Source organism: Salvelinus alpinus, chromosome 14, assembly GCF_045679555.1.
Source record: "Salvelinus alpinus chromosome 14, SLU_Salpinus.1, whole genome shotgun sequence".
In the NCBI taxonomy this organism is placed as follows: Eukaryota; Metazoa; Chordata; class Actinopteri; order Salmoniformes; family Salmonidae; genus Salvelinus; species Salvelinus alpinus.
In genome coordinates, this window is record NC_092099.1 from 21,599,137 (window position 1) to 21,617,845 (window position 18,709).

The following is an 18,709-nucleotide window of genomic DNA, read 5'->3' on the forward strand; positions in this document are numbered from 1 at the left end:
ACCGATCCCCATATACCTTTCCCTTCGACCACCACCACCACCCTTTGCCAGGGGCGTCACCACATGGGCATGATGCATGACAGTACCAGAGGGCAAAGAGACACACACAAACCACCACCCCAATTCCACTGCAGACTGGTGTCATCATGGAACAACATTGGTAGAGAGGTGGGAGGAGTGGACGAAGAGAGTGCAGAAGATGGATAGATTGGAGAAAGGGAGAGAGGAGGGGGTCAGAATTCTGGAGGATCAACAAGAGGGAGAGGACGCATGAGGTGAAGGATAAAGAAGAAGGCAGAGTAGAAAATAGTAGAAGAGAGAGAGAGACAGAGCTTGGTTGGGTACATTTTATTCTGCCATTTTATTCAACAAGAGATGTACCTACATTTGATTAACTAATCAAGGAATACTCAAAAGAGGAAAGTTATCTGAACGTAAATGACCTAACCTTGTTGATGTGAGGGACCTACAGGATACATTCATGCACAGGCTATTTCTCTGAATATCTTTAAAGGACAGAGCTATATCAATAACAAAAACACGAGACTGTTTATCAGAACGAGAAGAGGACAGAAGAATGTGTATTAAAGAAGACAAATAATTAACATTACAGTTACCCTACAGAAATCTCTGAACACTTCGATTAACATGAAACAACTTGGTAGCACAGTACCTTAAGTTGCTTCTGTAGCCTACCTATGTAACTACACCGTAGTAACTGTAGTAACAACATTGTAGTTACATAGGAACTGCTATGTAATAGCGTTGGTAATAGACTGTGGCGGTATAGGTTATTAAGGTAAAGTGTTTCCAACAATTCAAATTAGCATTAGCATGTAAGTACATCATCATCATTGGAATGATGCACTAATAACAGATTAGTGTGTATTGTATGTAGACACCAAAATAAAGTGTCATCCATGGTTCGTTAGTTTGGTACGGATCTTCTATATGTCAAGGGCTTAATGTGAGGCTTTGTTAGTCCACCACACATATTGACTAGTGTGATGAGAGAAAGGTTGAATAAATAGATATGGAACGTGGCATGGAAGGCAAGCAGCTGCATAAATGGGAGGTTATATGCCGCCTGATACATCAATTGAACCAGATGCAGTGACAGCCCCGTGATTAGCATAGTGTTATCTCCGGCATCCATGCTACTCGCAGCACCTAGCCTATGAATAGCAGGGGACACAGCCAGTCAAACACACACACACACATACAGACACACGCACACACATGAGCAAGCAAGCAGGCAGGCACACACGCACGTACAGTGCTTATGCCCACACAGTAAATACATATTCATGAAACTTGCTTTGAATTGTAGCATGGATAATGTCCTTGCCTTGTTCTCACACCCCTTTTATCAAACATCTTGATTTGCACAAATCTTTTTCACAAGGGAGACCTGTCCTAAGACAAGAGAAGTACTCGTTATCTCTCCCTCTCACGCACACATAAACATATAAAGACAACACCCCACTTATACACACACTTAAACAAAAACATGTAGGCTACATAGAAAGAAACCAATGCACATGACAACAATATCAGCTGTCAGTCAATTTGGACCGTTCCACCATTGGGGATATCTGGATGTGGGTGAAGCGCTGCTATACCTCTGCCATATGCAGGATGACAGTGGGCAGTGTCCCAGTCGCCATCTCCTGCTCCTCCACATACTGGCTGCATTTGGGGTCCCCCCGCACCTTCGTGGACTGGGTGATCTGGACACCCGTGATGGGGTTAACGCACCAGCACTCGCCCCGCTGACCGTGGGTGGACATGTGGCACTGGAACACACGAGGGGGAGTGAGATGAGAGAGAAGGGTGGGGGGTGAGGGGGGAGAGGTGGGGGTTTAATGAGGCACTGGATACAGTCAGCGATGGGGCGTTTGGGGGGGCGTAGGCGGCATAACAAGAGGGCGTTTGCATTTGGATTGGCTGAGATGAGGTGGATGGGTAGGGCTCTGGCCCGCAATAACAGCCCATCCTCGGGACATTCCCCCCTCCCCAACCCCCCATCCCCCCTCTGTCCCCTCCTGCATGCTAGCTGGCCTCGGACCCCCCGTTGAGACCCCCCCCCCATCCCGAGAATGAGGTTATAATTGAACTGATTTAACTGGGCACTTCTTAGGCCACGCAAGAAAGGACCACGGGGACAGGGCCTTAGGGGAGGAGAGAGAAAAAACACACTTTCCATTTTTTCCTTCAATGAGAAAGAACAAAAAGTGACAGTTACAGTAATTGCGAGAGGAACAAAATGATTACCAAACGATTAAGTGTTGTTGGAGGTGCAGTGTTTTTTGAGCCCTGGGAACCAAAGAGTTTTGTCATCAAAACAATGCCCTCATTTGCCTCTCTCTCTCTCTCACTCTCTTTCTCCCCTGTCCTCATTTTACCTCACACAGATGCCTAGATGAAGTATTTTCAGGATGCAGATATGTCATATCATTGTTTTGACCACATTCTAAAAATAAGTGGGTCCTTCCAGCAGCAAAGACAAGCTTGCAGAGGAAACTGGGAAAAGCTTCATTGGGAAACATTGTTTCGACTTAGTGTGGAAATCTTCCCAAGGTCTGCCTGAAAACAGTTTTATTACCTTGTAACTCTGGACACAGACGCTGTCGCCCCCATGTTGACAAAAATCGCCCCATTCTCGGGCATGGGGCGGGTGAGAGTGTGTGTGAGGGAGGGTGGTGGATAAGGGGGCATACTTTCCTGCTGGGCCTCTACCCACTGACTCTGCCTTCAAGGCATTCTTGAAAATAAATGTGTGTGTGTGTGCTTGTGTACAGTATGTGTGCGTGCAGATTATATTACATCTTTTAACAGTATGAGTTGAGTTAATGGTCCTGCACAGTCATCTTATTTCCCAAGTAAAAATTGCCTTTAAATTACCAAAACATCACCCATAATATTTTTATGCTATTTAAATGCTCAGAATTGAAGAAATTGTACCTTTTCTCTTATCTGTAACTATCAGGAAGCCTGAACGAACAGGCTGAGTGGGCAGGGAGCTTATAATCATGAACTCGCCTTGACTGACAGCTCTTTGAAATGGTAAACAGGTAAGGTAAAAGGTAAACAATGGGCCACATGTCATTGATGATAAGGTAAACAATGGGCCACATGTCATTCCAAGCCTAAATATCAGTGTTGTAGTACCCGAGTCCGATCTAAAGACCACATATTGAATGTCTTGATCTTGTCTCTGTGTCATATACATTATTACTTGGCCTTGACTCTGTCTCAGACAGTGAGAACTCATAATTTCTTTCCAAGACTAGCAGAGTAAAAAATTCACTTCCATTCAGTGAGTGCATAAAACCACTTCACCAGGCTATATCATGAATCATTAAAGGGATACTTTGGGATGTCCAGTATGAAGGAAGTTAGAGGTAGTTTCGAGAGCCAATGCTAACTAGCGTTAGCACAATGACTGGAAGTTTATGGGTATCTACTAGCATGCTAGCAGAAACCCATAGACTTCCAGTCATTTTGCTAACTCTAGTTAGAATTGGCTAGCGAAACTAACTATAACTTCCTTCATACTGGGCACAGAGACATAAAATTGGTATCCACAAGTTCATCTGACTCTGGGGAAGTAGATAACGTGCCTTATTGCCAAAACCCAGAAGAATCCCTTTCATATCTTATTGCTTATTGAAACTGGGCTTTCTACTTTACTCATAACATTACTGTCCATTCGTTAAAGAAAATCCTCAAACTTTGTCGCGATCGTCAGAATTTCCTTGATTCATTGGTTTGGAAGAGTAGGGAAATTGTTTGAAGTTTGAACGCTCACTATTAGTAAAGGAAGACCGTGAAGTTGTAACAGTCTTTATGTCTATTATAGACATGTTTGCGCAGTGGAGAACCATCACTACTGGAACTTCAGTTGGAGAAAAATAAATCTTCCAACACATTGTACCAAACTCAAATATGAAGAAAAATAGCAGAAAGGTAGCATAATTTAATGCGCCCAGCTGAATCAAATAGGCCTGAGGCTGAGCCAAGCTTCGGGCTGCCACTCACACAGAGACAGTACCTGCATGGATAATGCTACCAGCAACAACACTGCTTACACAACCTATGGTAGACTAACGCCATCACTATCACACTATCACCAAAAGTGACAACAGTAACACATCAAAGGTTGTGTGTGACAGGCTTGTGATGCAGGTGAGTGCACTTTTTGTAAAACACATAGCTGGTGTAACGATCTTCGTCTGGAGAAAGAGAGGAGGACCAAAGCGCAGCGTGGTAAGTGTTCATGATGAATCTTTAATAGAACAAACTGAACACTGAGATACAAAAACAATAAAGTGAACTACTGAAAACCGAAACAGTTCCGTGTGGAACACACAGACACGGAAGACAACCACCCACAAAACACAACAGAAAACAGGCTATCTAAATATGGTTCCCAATCAGAGGCAATGACTAACACCTGCCTCTGATTGAGAACCATATCAGGCCAAACGAAAAACCCAACATAGAAACACAAAACATAGATAACCCACCCAACTCACGCCCTGACCATACTAAAAACAAAGAAAATACAAAATAACTAAGGTCAGAACGTGACAGTTGGGGCCAATAGAAAGACAGCACTCACACACAGCATGATGTTAAAGGATAAGCAGCCTATTCACTCAGACATAATAAGCCAGTACAGTAGGTCCCAATCATAACAATACAAAAACACAACCATTAGGCATAGGATTTCCCAATCGAAATGTACAACTCTTCCTTCGCATTGCAAACATATTTTTTATGTTCAGCACACAAATTAAGCGGTGATCCAAAGATTAAATGCGACAAGTTTAATGCAAGTCATTTTCAAAGAGATAGCTAACAGCAAGCGAGCTGCAATAAAAACCACAGTTCCACTCACCAGGTGATGATAGCTTGAAACTTAACTTCTTGTGAAAGTTCATCTTGAAAAGGGCAAACCTAACAAATTAGCAACAATATCCTCTTCGATAACACCTGCTGCAGCCGCTGCAAACTAGCCTACAAAAAGCTAGCTGGCTAGACCGTGGGAAAACTACTGCTCGCTATTGTGCAGTGACCTGTCGGCCTTCGAGAAGGAATAAGCTCTCATATGTTTTTGTAAAAATGGTACCACCCAGTCAAAATGTGATTGGTTGATTGGTAACACTTTACTTGACACCCAGTGTCATAACACATTATGACACGATCATAACATCTCATAATTTGTCATAACCTGTCATAATATGGTCATAACACTGTCATGACCCATATATGTACACCTGTTGTGACATATATTGCGTTATTTTATGGCTGGTTATGACACCTACATAAGAGTGTCAAAACCCACATTTATTAAAATGTGTTTTTCCCTGCCAAGAAGTTTCTTAAGTCCTTTGTTGATGTTGTAATGAATTCTTTACAGTCATGTTTTTATCCATCATATTTTAAATAACTTGAAGAAAATACACTTTATGACACTGTCTAGAAGCATTATGACCATCCTGTTTCAATTTACTTGGGCAAAGAAAATGCATTTTATGACACTGTCTAGAAGCATTATGACCATCCTGTTTCAATTTACTTGGGCAAAGAAAATGCATTTTATGACACTGTCAAGAAGCATTATGACCATCCTGTGTCACTTTACTTGGGCAAAGAAAATGCATTTTATGACACTGTCAAGAAGCATTATGACCATCCTGTGTCACTTTACTTGGGCAAAGAAAATGCATTTTATGACACTGTCAAGGAACATTACGACTATCATATTCATACAAACCAGATAGGCCTATCACGTACATGAAGAGGGTGTCTTGTCAAGCTCCTGAAATCTGCTCCTGCATTCATCTTAGTCATCAGAAACAGAGCATTGGGGAAGGTGCATGTCTGACATCAATGTGTGCGCAATTACAATGATACTTTAATATGGTACATTTTAGAAAACGTAATATAACATAAACATACTGTTGACAAGTAGGCTATGGTGTAATGTTTTGCCTTGTTTGGTAGGTTTTGGGGGTTTGGACCATGTTATCTATGTATCATAACCAGCCATAAAACAACGCAATATGTTACAACAGGTGTAAATATATGGGTCATGACAGTGTTATGACCATATTATGACAGGTTATGACACGTTATGTCAGCCGTTATGACATATTATGACATGATTATGACCGTGTCATAACGTGTTATGACACTGGGAGTCAAGTAAAGTCTTAGCAGTTGATTCCACTGTCACTTCCAAATTCTGACCCAATAAATGGTTGAGGAGGAGTCTATCGTGTCCGGAAGCAAATTCATCATTCATTTTCTGTATTAAGGGTTCACTCAAACATCGATTTAAGCTTTGTTTAACTACTGACAGTTACAGCTGATTTCAGAATTGTATATTGATTTGCTCTCCTTAAATATAAGTAATCTGTTTCATTCGTTTCAGTCTCTGAATTGTTTAATCAAACTTTTCACCACCAGCTCCTGATATCAGGGCATAAAAACTACAATCTGTCTCCTGAGTTAGCCCAGTGAGCATGTGTTTCCGGCTGGCACACATGCGCACTAGGCCCAAGCTCATTTTCCCTGGTTTTCCCTGGCTAAACTAGCTGGCTAGCGGTCCTCATTGCCAAACTTCATAAATACTGCACCCTCTACTTCAAAACTCATTTGGTAGTTATACAATTATGTAACTAAGAAATACTCTGAAAAGAAACTTGAAAATGGTGTATTGTTTTGTTGAATAGTCATGACTGGTTCGAGATATCTGTTGTAAGACGATGGTGGTGAAGGATAGTATTGCTACTATGTTATTTATAATGAGTGATACCGGGAGAAAAATGTACCTCTCTGAAATGAAAATAGACGGCCCTCCCTTCAGTAAAATAATTTATATTTTTACCTGACCTTCCCTGAATGTTTGAAAAAAACAAGTGACCGTCCCCTTTACCCAGAGAACATGCCTACTATTTACATTCACTCCTAGGACAGCCTAGAGCCTTTAGATATGCTGTTTTAGAAACTGTAGTAACTTGACAAGGAATGCCCACACGCAATTCAACATGACTTTCCTTTACTTTCAACCTAATAAATAAAAGGTGTACAGACATGTACAAACGGTACAAACACAGCAAAGCGATACAGGCCACTCAACCTGTGGTAGAGTTGCATTGAACAGGTCCAAGTCCGGGTGATGACATCATCAAAGGGGAAAGGTCACAGTCAAAGCCAATGCCAATAATAACCATGAACACATGAATAGTAATCATACTATACTGCAGGTAAGTACGATAACATATTCAATGTAATTATTTATATAGTGTCGACACCATAACAGAAACTGTTCTTCGTTTTGTAAGCATTAGCCTACATGGCAAAGTAGCCAGGAGATTGTGTAGTCACATTCCACCTTTGACAAGGGAAGGGGGAAAGATCTCCGTTATAATAAAAGCAATGAATGAATTTATCATTTTATTTGCGGTCCGAGAAAAAATGGCTTTTTATAAATTAAATTCCACATAATTTTACATGACTGGAGACATGCAGAATCTTTAAATACCACAACAGAGTATGACAACGAATGAGTGCCTGCTGTAGCACCAAAGAGGTTTTGATTTCTATACAGGCTATTGCTAAGAAAGAGGATAGTCTATATTTGGAACAGTGCTGAAGTTGTCTATCAATTAAAAAAATTGTAGAGCAACAAAACCAGTTACAACTGAAGTATCTGATCATAAATCTATTCAAGAAAAAGCCATTTGTTTTTTAACACAGCAGGTAGGCCTATATGCACTTGTAACTTTTTACCATCTTGAAATTACCATTTTCTAATGTGTTCTATTTTATTCCATGATATTCTTGTTACAAAATTGACTTGTGTTGACTGTGATTAGGAAATACAAATATAAGAGCATCTGCTAAGCTAAATTACCCTACTAGACAGTGCATTCGGAAAGTATTCAGACCCCTTGACTTTTTCCACATTTTGCTACGTTACAGCCTTATTCTAAAATGTATTGAATACATATTTTTCCTTATCAATCTACACACAATATCCCATAATGATAAAGCAAAAACTTTTTTGCAAATGTATGAAAAATAAAAAACATATCATATTTACATAACTATTCAGACCCTTTGCTATGAGACTCGAAATTGAGCTCAGGTGCATCCTGTTTCCATTTATCATCCTTGAGATGTTTCTACAACTTGATTGGAGAAAATGGTGTGGTAAATTCAAATGATTGGACATTGATTGGAAAGGCACACACCTGTCTATATAAGGTCCCACATCATGTCAGATCAAAAACCAAGCCATGAGGTCGGAGGAATTGTTCGTAGAGCTCAGAGACAGGATTGTGTCGAGGCACAGATCTGGGGAAGGGTACCAAAACATTTCTGCAGCATTGAAGGTCCTGAAGAACACAGAGGCCACCAACATTCTTTTTTTTTTCTCCCCAATTTCATGGTATCCAATTGGTAGTATTTACAGTCTTGTCTCATCGCTGCAACTCCCGTACGGACTTGGGAGAGGCGAAAGTCGAGAGCCATGCGTCCTCCGAAACACAACCCAACCTAGCCGCACTGCTTCTTGACACAACGCACATCCAACCCGGAAGCCAACCGCACCAATGTGTCGGAGGAAACACCGTACACCTGACCTGGTCAGTGTGCACTGCGCCCGGCCCGCCACAGGAGTCGCTAGTGCGTGATGAGACAAGGATATCCCTGCCGGCCAAACCCTCCCTAACCCGGACGACGCTGGGCCAATTGTGCCTCGCCCCATGGACCTCCCGGTCGCGGCCGGCTGCGACAGAGCCTGGGCTCGAACCCAGAATCTCTGGTGGCACTGCGATGCAGTGCATTAGACCACTGCGCCACCCGGGAGACCCGGCCACCACATTCTTAAATGGAAGAATTTTGGAACTGCCAAGACTCTCCCTAGAGCTGACCTACCCAAACTGAACAATTATAGGAGAAGGGCTTTGGTCAGCGAGGTGACCAAGATCCCAACGGTCACGCTGACAGAGCTCCAGAGTTCCTCTGTGGAGATGGGATAACCTTTTATTTATTATTTACCTTTATTTAACTAGGCAAGTCAGTTAAGAACAATCTCTTATTTACAATGACGGCCTACCCCGGCCAAACCCGGACGACGCTGGGCCAATTGTGCGCTGCTCTATGAGACTCCCAATCACGGCCAGATGTGATACAGCCTGGATACAAACCAGGGTGTGTAGTGATGCCTCTTGCACTGAGATGCAGTGCCTTAGACCGCTATGCCACTCAGGAGCGCGAAGGACAACCTTCCTAACCTTAACCTTCCAGAAGGACAACCATCTCTGCAGCACTCCACCAATCAGGCCTTTATGGTAGAGTTGCCAGACGGAAGCCACTCCTCAGTAAAAGGCACATGACAGCCCAATTGGAGTTTGCCAAAAAGCACCCAAAGGACTCTCCGACCATGAGAAACAAGGTTCTCTGGTCTAATTAAACCAAGATAGAAGTCTTTGGCCTGAATGCCAAGCGTCACGTCTGGAGGAAACCTGGCACCATCCCTACGGTGAAGCATGGTGGTGGCAGCATCATGCTGTGGGGATGTTCTTTAGCAGCAGGGAGTGGGAGACTAGTCAGAATCAAGGGAAAGATGAACGGAGCAAAGTACAGAGAGATCCTTGATGAAAACCTGCTTTATCAATAAAGGCCTTATCAATAATGAATTGTATATTGCTTATTAACAACATTTGGCATGTCCATGCTCAGCCATAATGCAATTTACAGTAGGCCTAGCCCCTATATCAGTGTGAATGGTATGTACTGTATATATTTCCACATTAAAGTCATACAATTATTTAGAACAATGTTGACTGCAAACAGCTTCAAGTTAACGTATTTAGCAAAGATGGGATGGGTCTACATTTTCTTATTGTCACACCCTGGCCATAGAGAGGCTTTTATTCTCTATTTTGGTTAGGCCAGGGTGTGACTAGGGTGGGCATTCTAGTTTCTTTATTTCTATGTTTTCTATTTCTTTGTGTTTGGCCGGGTGTGGTTCTCAATCAGAGGCAGCTGTCTATCGTTGTCTCTGATTGAGCACCATACTTAGGTAGCCCTTTATTTCCACCTGTCTTTGTGGGAAGTTGACTTTTGTTTAGGGCACATAGCCTTTAGCTTCACGGTTTGTTTTTGTAGTGGTTGTTGTTTTGTTCAGTGTCTTTTTCCAAATAAAGAGAAAATGTACTCTCACCACGCTGCACCTTGGTCCTCTTCTGTTAACGGCCGTGACAGTTATTTTATTTTATTTTAATGTCGTAAAACTGTTTAACACACTATAACGGACTAACATTGGAATTTGAATTGATTCCAAGGCAACACATAAAATACCCTAAATTCACAACTTGAAGCAATCACTTATTTAGCCATGGAGCACATTTTGACGAGGGGCTAAGCCTCGACACAACTGGTTTATTCATCAAACCCAGCCTTTTCCCACCACCACCACCACCAGCACTGCACTGATTATTTTGGTTGTGAAAATAGCAAAAATGTTTCTGACACTCCACCAAACCTATAGTGTTACCACCAGTGCTTAGATTTACCATTGAGTTTGGTTTGCTTATCGAGTACAAACTACATGACCCTCCCCTGAACTAAATAAAAAATAGTAAACCCTCCCCCTCACTGAAATTGAAAAAGCATGACCCTCCCGCATTTTCCTCCGGTAATAATTGTGTAAATACCGACCACCCCCTTAACGCAGATCCAAGTTAGCTGGACGTTTCTGACTGGTCTTGGAACTGTGACAACGAGCAGCCTCTCCCCGCTTGGCTGGATGGGATAGTAGTGACTTTGCCAACACATACAGATATGTACACAGCACAGGAGGCTGTTGAGGGGAGAACACCTCATAATAATGTCTGGAACAGAGCAAATGTAATGGCATCAATCACCTGGAAACCATGTGTTTGATGTATTTGATACCGTTCCACTCATGCCGCTCCAGTCATTAACAGTCTTGTACCCTTAACCTTTTTTCAACTAACTATTGTATTTGTTGTTTAAATGTCACAAGTTAATTGACATGAGACAAACTAGAGAAAATAGAAACCCTACAGATCGCAATGGCTACAATGAATGGCTAAATTACTTCCGGACACTAAGGGTGCATGGAGCAGATAACTTTCTATCTAACTTCTGATAGCTAAGTCAGCCATTTGCTAGGCCATCTAGATTTATCTCCCCAGACACCACCAAAGAAAAATCCTCACTGGATCTTTTTTTCTCTTCAGTGTTCACACATTCCTTTCCAACAAAAACTGAAGAGATTAAATCAGAATATAATTGAAAATAATAATATAGTTATAATATTATTGAAATATTATTGAAAAAATTCAATAGAAATTAACACGAAATGTATATTTTAAAACGACACCCTTCTGAATGTCTAAAGAGTTCTTCTGAAATATGAACACAGAAACAGTTGACATTTTGATCTCTTATTATGGTGGCAATTGGAGAAAATGACATTCATGGTCTTTAATTGGACTCACATGTTTCTGGTCTCTCCCTTGACTCAGTCTCGGATCCCTCGTCCCCCTCCAGTTCTCGGTCTTGATTTGAACTCGATTTGCTGCGGTCTTGCTCTTGAGTTGGTCTCACTTTAGGTGGTCTCGAATGCAACACTGCTAATAGTATGCCTCAACTCATTTTCTCCGCTAAATGCTCTCATGATCAACAGACCTGATCATGGACTGTTAGATATCAGATAAACAGCAACAATACACAATTGCATTCCTATTGTTTTGCAACTAATTACAGAATATGGTTGGTTCACTTCTTCACAATAATTAGTAAAGCCTGAGTCACCTTAGAAGCTTAGACAAAAGGGAACGTACATGAAAATAGCATACAATAAGTCTACTGGACAATTTATTGGTACCTCTACATTAACATTATAAATGACAACATTTTAAGAATTGTATCTATTGATCAGACATTTATTTGATCATTTATAATAGGCCAGCATAGCCGAAATATTGATCAACATGAACACTCATGAGAAATAAAGGTGAGAAATAATGGTGAGACATCATTTGACTTTTTAAAACATATCAGCCAGTGTGCAGGACCCATTGATTCACACTCATGTCCTATCTGAAAGCTTGAAAATAAACTATACAAAGTAACAAAATGTGATATCACATCACGTAAAAGTGAATAACTTTAGGCTTTAGGAAATGCGACCAACTACAGATATTGATGGAAGCATGGGAGGAGGGGGACCCATGTGCCCCACATCAATGAAGCATGCTTCAGTCACCCACTTGGTAACGGGCACACAATGTCATTTTGTCTTCTTAGTCTGGGTATATTCTGGTCTCGACGTCATATAACCAAATGATGAACAGTTTATTTTGCCTAACAACAAACCAGATGTTGTTACAGGTCTTATGGCGGATGTTATTTAAAACAAATCTTAAATAATTGAATCTTCTCATCAAGCTTATAAACTAAAAAATCTGGGGAAAAAATCATACATTTTGCAATAAAAGCACCAAATCTGGCACAGAGGTAGTACCCTGGAAATATTCAGATATAGAGCCACCCCAGACTTGGCCCCTGGGGGGTGTGACAGACATTTTTTTAAATGCCCACCAACGGTACCCTTATTTCACAATTCAGAATAACTGTTTTGAGATAAAGGCACCAACTTTGGAACAGAGGTAGGTTTATGGACCCTGAGAATATGTTAATATGGAGACACCACAGATTTGGCCCCTGGGAGGAGTGACAGCCATTTTTCAAAATGGCCGCATTTTGTAACACTATTTTACAATCCAGAAGGACTATTTTGAGATAAACACACAACATTTGGCACAGAACTACATTTATGTAGCCTGAAAAGCTTTTAATATGGATCCACCACAGATCTGGCCCCTGGGGACTGTGGCGGCCATTTTACAAAAAAGGCTACTGTTGGTAATACACTCTTAATGTTCTGATGGCCTGTTTTTAGATAAATCTACCTCTGTGCCACATTTGGTGTGTTTATGTAGCCTCAAAATATTTAGATATGGACTCACACCCTTGGGGCCGTAGCAGCCATTTTACAAAATGGCCACTGTTGGTAATATAATGTTAATGTTCTGAAATACTTTTTTTTAGATTTGGCCCCTGGGTGCCTTAACAGTCGTCTTATGAAATGGCCACAGACGGTAATACAATATACAGTTCAGAAGTCTTATTTTGAGATTAACACACCCAATTTGGCACGAATGTAGATTTAGGTACCCTGAAAAGATTTAGATATGGAGCCTGAAAGGTGTGAGAACCATTAGCCTCCTAGGTTTTGTATTGAAGTAAATATACCCAGAGGAGGACAGAAGCTAGCTGTCCTCCGGCAATACCACAGTGCTAGTCTACAGAGTGATGCTGAGGCTACTGTAGACCTTCATTGCAAAACCACGTGTTTTAATCAATTATTTGGTGAAGTGAATATATTTAGTATAGTTTCATTCATATAAAAACTATAACATTTTAAATGTTTTACTACTTACATTTTTATGAGGATGGTCCTCCCCTTCCTCTTCTGAGGAGCCTCCACTGATATATACATACAGTTGAAGTCGGAAGTTTACATACACTTAGGTTGGAGTCATTCAAACTCGCTTTTCAACCACTCCACACATTTCTTGTTAACAAACTATAGTTTTGGCAAGTCGATTAAGACATCTACTTTGTGCATGACATGAGTAATGTTTCCGACAATTGTTTACAGACAGATTATTTCACTTATAATTCACTGTACCACAATTCCAGTGGGTCAGAAGTAGATGCGTTCTGTCTCCTAGAGATGAACGTACTTTGGTGCGAGAAGTGCAAGTCAATCCCAGAACAACAGCAAAGGACCTTGTGAAGATGCTGGAGGAAACAGGTACAAAAGTATCTATATCCACAGTAAAACGAGTCCTATATAAACATAACCTGAAAGGCCGCTCAGCAAGGAAGAAGCCACTGCTCCAAAACCGCCATAAAAAAGCCAGACTACGGTTTGCAACTGCACATGGGGACAAAGATCATACTTTTTGGAGAAATGTCCTCTGGTCTGATGAAACAAAAATAGAACTGTTTGACCATAATGACCATTGTTATATTGTAGGAAAAAGGGGGTGGCTTGCAATCTGAAGAACACCATCCCAACTGTGAAGCACAGGGGTGGCAGCATCATGTTGTGGGGGTGCTTTGCTGTAGGAGGAGTGTCCATCACAAAACCCTGACCTCAATCCCATAGAAAATTTGTGGACAGAACTGAAAAAGCGTGTTCGAGCAAGGAGGCCTACAATCCTGATTCAGTTACACCAGCTCTGTCAGGAGGAATGGGCCAAAATTCACCCAACTTATTGTGGGAAGCTTGTGGAAGGCTACCCAAAACATTCGACCCAAGTTAAACAATTTAAAGGCAATGCTACCAAATACTAATTGAGTGTATGTAAACTTCTGACCAAATGGGAATGTGATGAAAGAAATAAAAGCTGAAATAAATCATTCTCTCTGCTATCATTCTGACGTTTCACATTCTTAAAAAAAAGTGGTGATCCTAACTGACCTAAAACAGGGAATTTTTACTCAGATTAAATGTCAGGAATTGTGAAAATCTGCATTTAAATGTATTTCGCTAAGGTGTATGTAAACTTCCGAATTCAACTGTATTTACTGTATTCTATTCTATTTTAGTCAATGCCGCTCGACAGTGCTCATCCAAATATTTATATATTCTTAATTCCATTGCTTTACTTTAGATTTGTGTGTATTGTTGTGAAATTGATAGATATTACTTCGCTGTTGGAGCTAGAAACACAAGCATTTCGCAGTTCCCATTGGCTGTAGTGGCCATAACATCGTGGCAATAACAAGGAAAGCCAAAGTGCCAAAGGTTGGGCCTAAAGAAATTCATAAGAGATCTTACAAAATGTTTTCTTACTCTTTTATTAAAATCCTTTATGTTGGTCTGATGTGTATGAGGAAGTGAATCTGGATACAGCACTGGAGGTATTTACCCATTAAGAAAATAACTGAGAACTCTTAGAGCCCTCTGGATTGATGATGAATAAAATAATTGTATGGTTCAAAGAAATTATGGAAAAGAGGTGGCAAACAAGTCAAGCTGCTCAGCTGATTGGTTAACAAACTGTAAATGGAGAAATGTTGTACCTAAACTTACCAAAATGAAGAATAAATTATATTACAAAACCAAGATAAATTACATAAAACACAATCTAAAAATACTTTGGAGTACCTTGAATTATACCATGGGAGGAAAACCCAATTCATTTCCATCGTTCATTGAAATTGATGGGTCCTTTAGCTATTGCCAATCATTTCAATTACTATTTCATTAGTAAAGTGGTAAAACTCAGAAGTGAAATTACAACATCGAACGATAAACCACCATATTTTGGTAAAAAATATCTAACAATGAAAGAGAAGGATTGCTGTTTTGAATTTGGTCAAGTTAGTGTGGGAGAGGTGGAAGAATTTGATTTGAAGTAATTCCACTGCCTAAAAATAGTAAAGCACCCTTTGCTGGCTCTAACAGCAGCCCAATCATTTTGCTGCCTGTTCTTAGTAAACTGAAGGAGATAATTGTGTTTGACCAAATGCAATGATATTTTTCAGAGAACAAGTTCACTACTGACTTTCATCATACACATAGAGAAGGGCAATCAATTTATACTGACTGACTCAGATGACAGATTATTAGTGAAAAGAAATTGATAGTAAGATTATATTTGGAGCTGTATTGTTAGATTACAGTGCTGCGTTTGATGTTATTGATCATACATTGGTATTGAAGAAACTCACTTGTTTTGGCTTTACATTACCTGCCATCACATGGTTGGAGAGTTATTTATCCAATAGAACCCAAAGTGGTCTTCAATGGAAGCTTCTCTAACATCACATATATACTATGTGGTGTCCCTCGAGGGAAGTTGTCTTCGGCCATATCAGTGTTACTTTTCATGTTTTGTGTTTTTTATGGACCCCATGACGAATAGCTGCAGCCTCTGCAAAAGCTAATGGGGAATCAAATAAACAAATAAATAAACAAATAAACACACTGCTGATGACTGGCAGCCTGGTGAAGCAGCAGCTGTGTTAATGCTGAGCAACCGAGTTGCTCCATCCAGTGTTAGGATTCTGAGATTCGGTTGAAAAATATATTAGTGTTGTCAGAAATGCTACAAAAATATAGTACATCATTGCTTATCTATTGGCACTTGAAACCGATAAATTATAAATTGAATCAAAACTGTTGCCCCTAAAATGTATTCAGTCCGAAAGGTGGCAAGTCTAATAGTCACTTTATGGATGCTGTAGTCTCGTTCTTATCCAATAGCGCGATATTGAGCTAGGTGGGGTGGGGGGGGGGGGGGGGGGATCTTCCTAATGCTGACAATCCTGTTAAAAGTCCGGTTCCCTGAAATGGCCGGATGGCTCATGACGAGGGGCAGGGAGTGTGTACCTACAATCAAGGTGATTTGCGAATTTCATCGACAATATTGGCATAGCTATGAAAGTAAGTAGATTTTAATTTAACATTGAGCTTCAACTAAAATCTACATATGAATAATATCATAAGGCCTTACTTTGATGCCCATGTTTACCCCAACATAGGGTTGTTAGGAACCTACTGGTTTACAGGCCACATCAGGCCTGCAAGTAACATAATGCTGACTTGCGAAGTGATATGTCATTCCTATTGGAATCCAGACAGAGTTATGGCATCCAACAGCTGGAATTTTTATTCAACCACAACCTGCATTCCTTAATGACACTCAGGGTTAGGAATATTGATAAAGGGGACTACCTAAACCATTTAAACTAGAACAACCATTTCAGTAAAGGGTGCAATAAATCTACCTAACTGATAGTAGTTAGTTATTTATCTTTGTGTAGCATAAGATTCATGAATCAATCAATGTACATGCAAAAATCGAGCTGCAGTAGAGCATGCTGGGGATAATGATGGCCATAGTTTTGATAGAAATGTTTTACTCTCCACAGAGTAAAACAGACACAATCACAATCTCACAGTCAACACTGGTTATTAACATCAACACTGTGGTTCTTTTAGAAATGTTACACTGAAAAATCAACACTGGCCAATATGCTGTGAGGCTACAGTATATTACATTAACCATATCAATGATTTGAGGCTCACCTGTTTGAGATTGTATTGGCCCCTTCTGTCACAATTGGGGAAGTTGAGCTCGTACAGATTCTCCAGCGGTTCCCTGTTGTCATGGAAGGTCATCTTGGAGATCTCCTCCAGCACCTTGTCCATCTCCTGTTGACAATGGCTCTGAAAAGCACAGACAAAATGCTGACTGTTGAACTAATACACATTCAACTCAGCACCATCCAGTACATAGCGTTGAGCCAGTAACTGAAATGCTGCTGGATCGAGTCCCCGAGCTGACAAGGTAAAAATATGTCGTTCTGCCCCTGAGCAAGGCAGTTAACCCACTGTTCCCCGGGCGTCACAGACGTGGATGTCGATTAAGGCAGCCCCCCGCACCTCTCTGATTCAGAGGGGTTGGGTTAAATGCGGAAGGCATTCAGTTGTACAACTGACTAGGTATCCCCCCCCTTTCCTTTCCCTTAAATAAGTGATTGAATTGTATGACGGGTGCACAGCGTGACAGAGCTGAGGGCTGTGTTTTTCCGGCCTATTTATACTATACAGTAGTGTATGACAGCCATCAAAGTGGATCAGTGTGTCCTCCAACGGTTTGGTCTGGGACAAGAGAGCGGCATGACCCGCCAGGGTTCTTATCTGGACCTTACAATAACATATGGATGCTAAGTTCCCACACATTCTATTGAGGGAAGGAGGATGTAGAAAAAGCGAGCTTTTAACTTAGCAATTCTTCTCATGTCTAGTTGGAGTAAATAATGATCTCACTATATTTACCTCATACTCCAAACACTCACGTTAACAGAAAACCCATCTTTAACACTCCATTTCACCAAACCCCAGGTTGGAACATTTTTGAATTGTCATTTTAGTTGTCCCTCCACAACCCATAACTTACCAACCCCTAGAACTGACTCCCCCATTTGCCTACCCCCATTTACTGCATTAGTATATCCATTGTTGTCTCTAATGGTCTCATCAATTGTGTTCCCTCTCGCTTCTTTTGTGTTTTGTGGCAATACATAGAGTTAAATGAGGGAGAAGATCTGGGCATGTATATGATTGTTTCCTAGGTCGGAACACTTATGGCTCTTCTCTGTGGGCCCCGAGGGCCACGCTTATTAGCATGCCACATGTTTTTGCTTTAAACAAAGTTCACATGAACCGGACGACAGTGGGTTGTAAGCCACGTGATCTTGAATGAAGCACATAAACACTGTTGAATGAGTGCTGTTTGTTGGCAGTTTGTTGGCAAATTTGTTTGTTGGCAGTTTGTTGTTTGTTGGCAGTTTGTTGGCAGTTTGTTTGTTGGCAAATTTAACACAATTCAACTTAGCTCGAATATTTCTACTGATTGACGGTGAAAATACTGTCAATATTTGATAGTATTTTGTAAACAGTTATACCAATTGCAGTATTAAAATAAATAGGGCCAAATGTATAAGAATATTGGCCTTCAGTGGTCTATGTAAATAAATGACAATCTGTCAACACATATAAATATATCAAGATTTT

General features: G+C 40.7%; 1 protein-coding gene across 2 annotated transcripts in view; it reads right to left on the reverse strand.

The window, feature by feature from the left end:
• Positions 1–377: 377 nt before the first annotated feature.
• LOC139538595 (insulin-like growth factor-binding protein 2-B) overlaps positions 378–18,709 on the reverse strand; it is a 31,469-nt gene continuing 13,137 nt past the window's right edge. The window contains exons 3-4 of one of the 2 annotated variants that reach the window (XM_071340796.1): positions 17,219–17,359; positions 378–1,796 (exon numbers count right to left, since the gene is read on the reverse strand). In XM_071340796.1, coding sequence (XP_071196897.1) covers positions 1,617–1,796; positions 17,219–17,359 — 321 coding nt within the window. In that variant the 3' untranslated portion in view covers positions 378–1,616. Of the gene's footprint in view, positions 1,797–12,952; positions 16,071–17,218; positions 17,360–18,709 lie in introns of those variants that run through there. The other variant, XM_071340795.1, reaches the window with a different exon arrangement.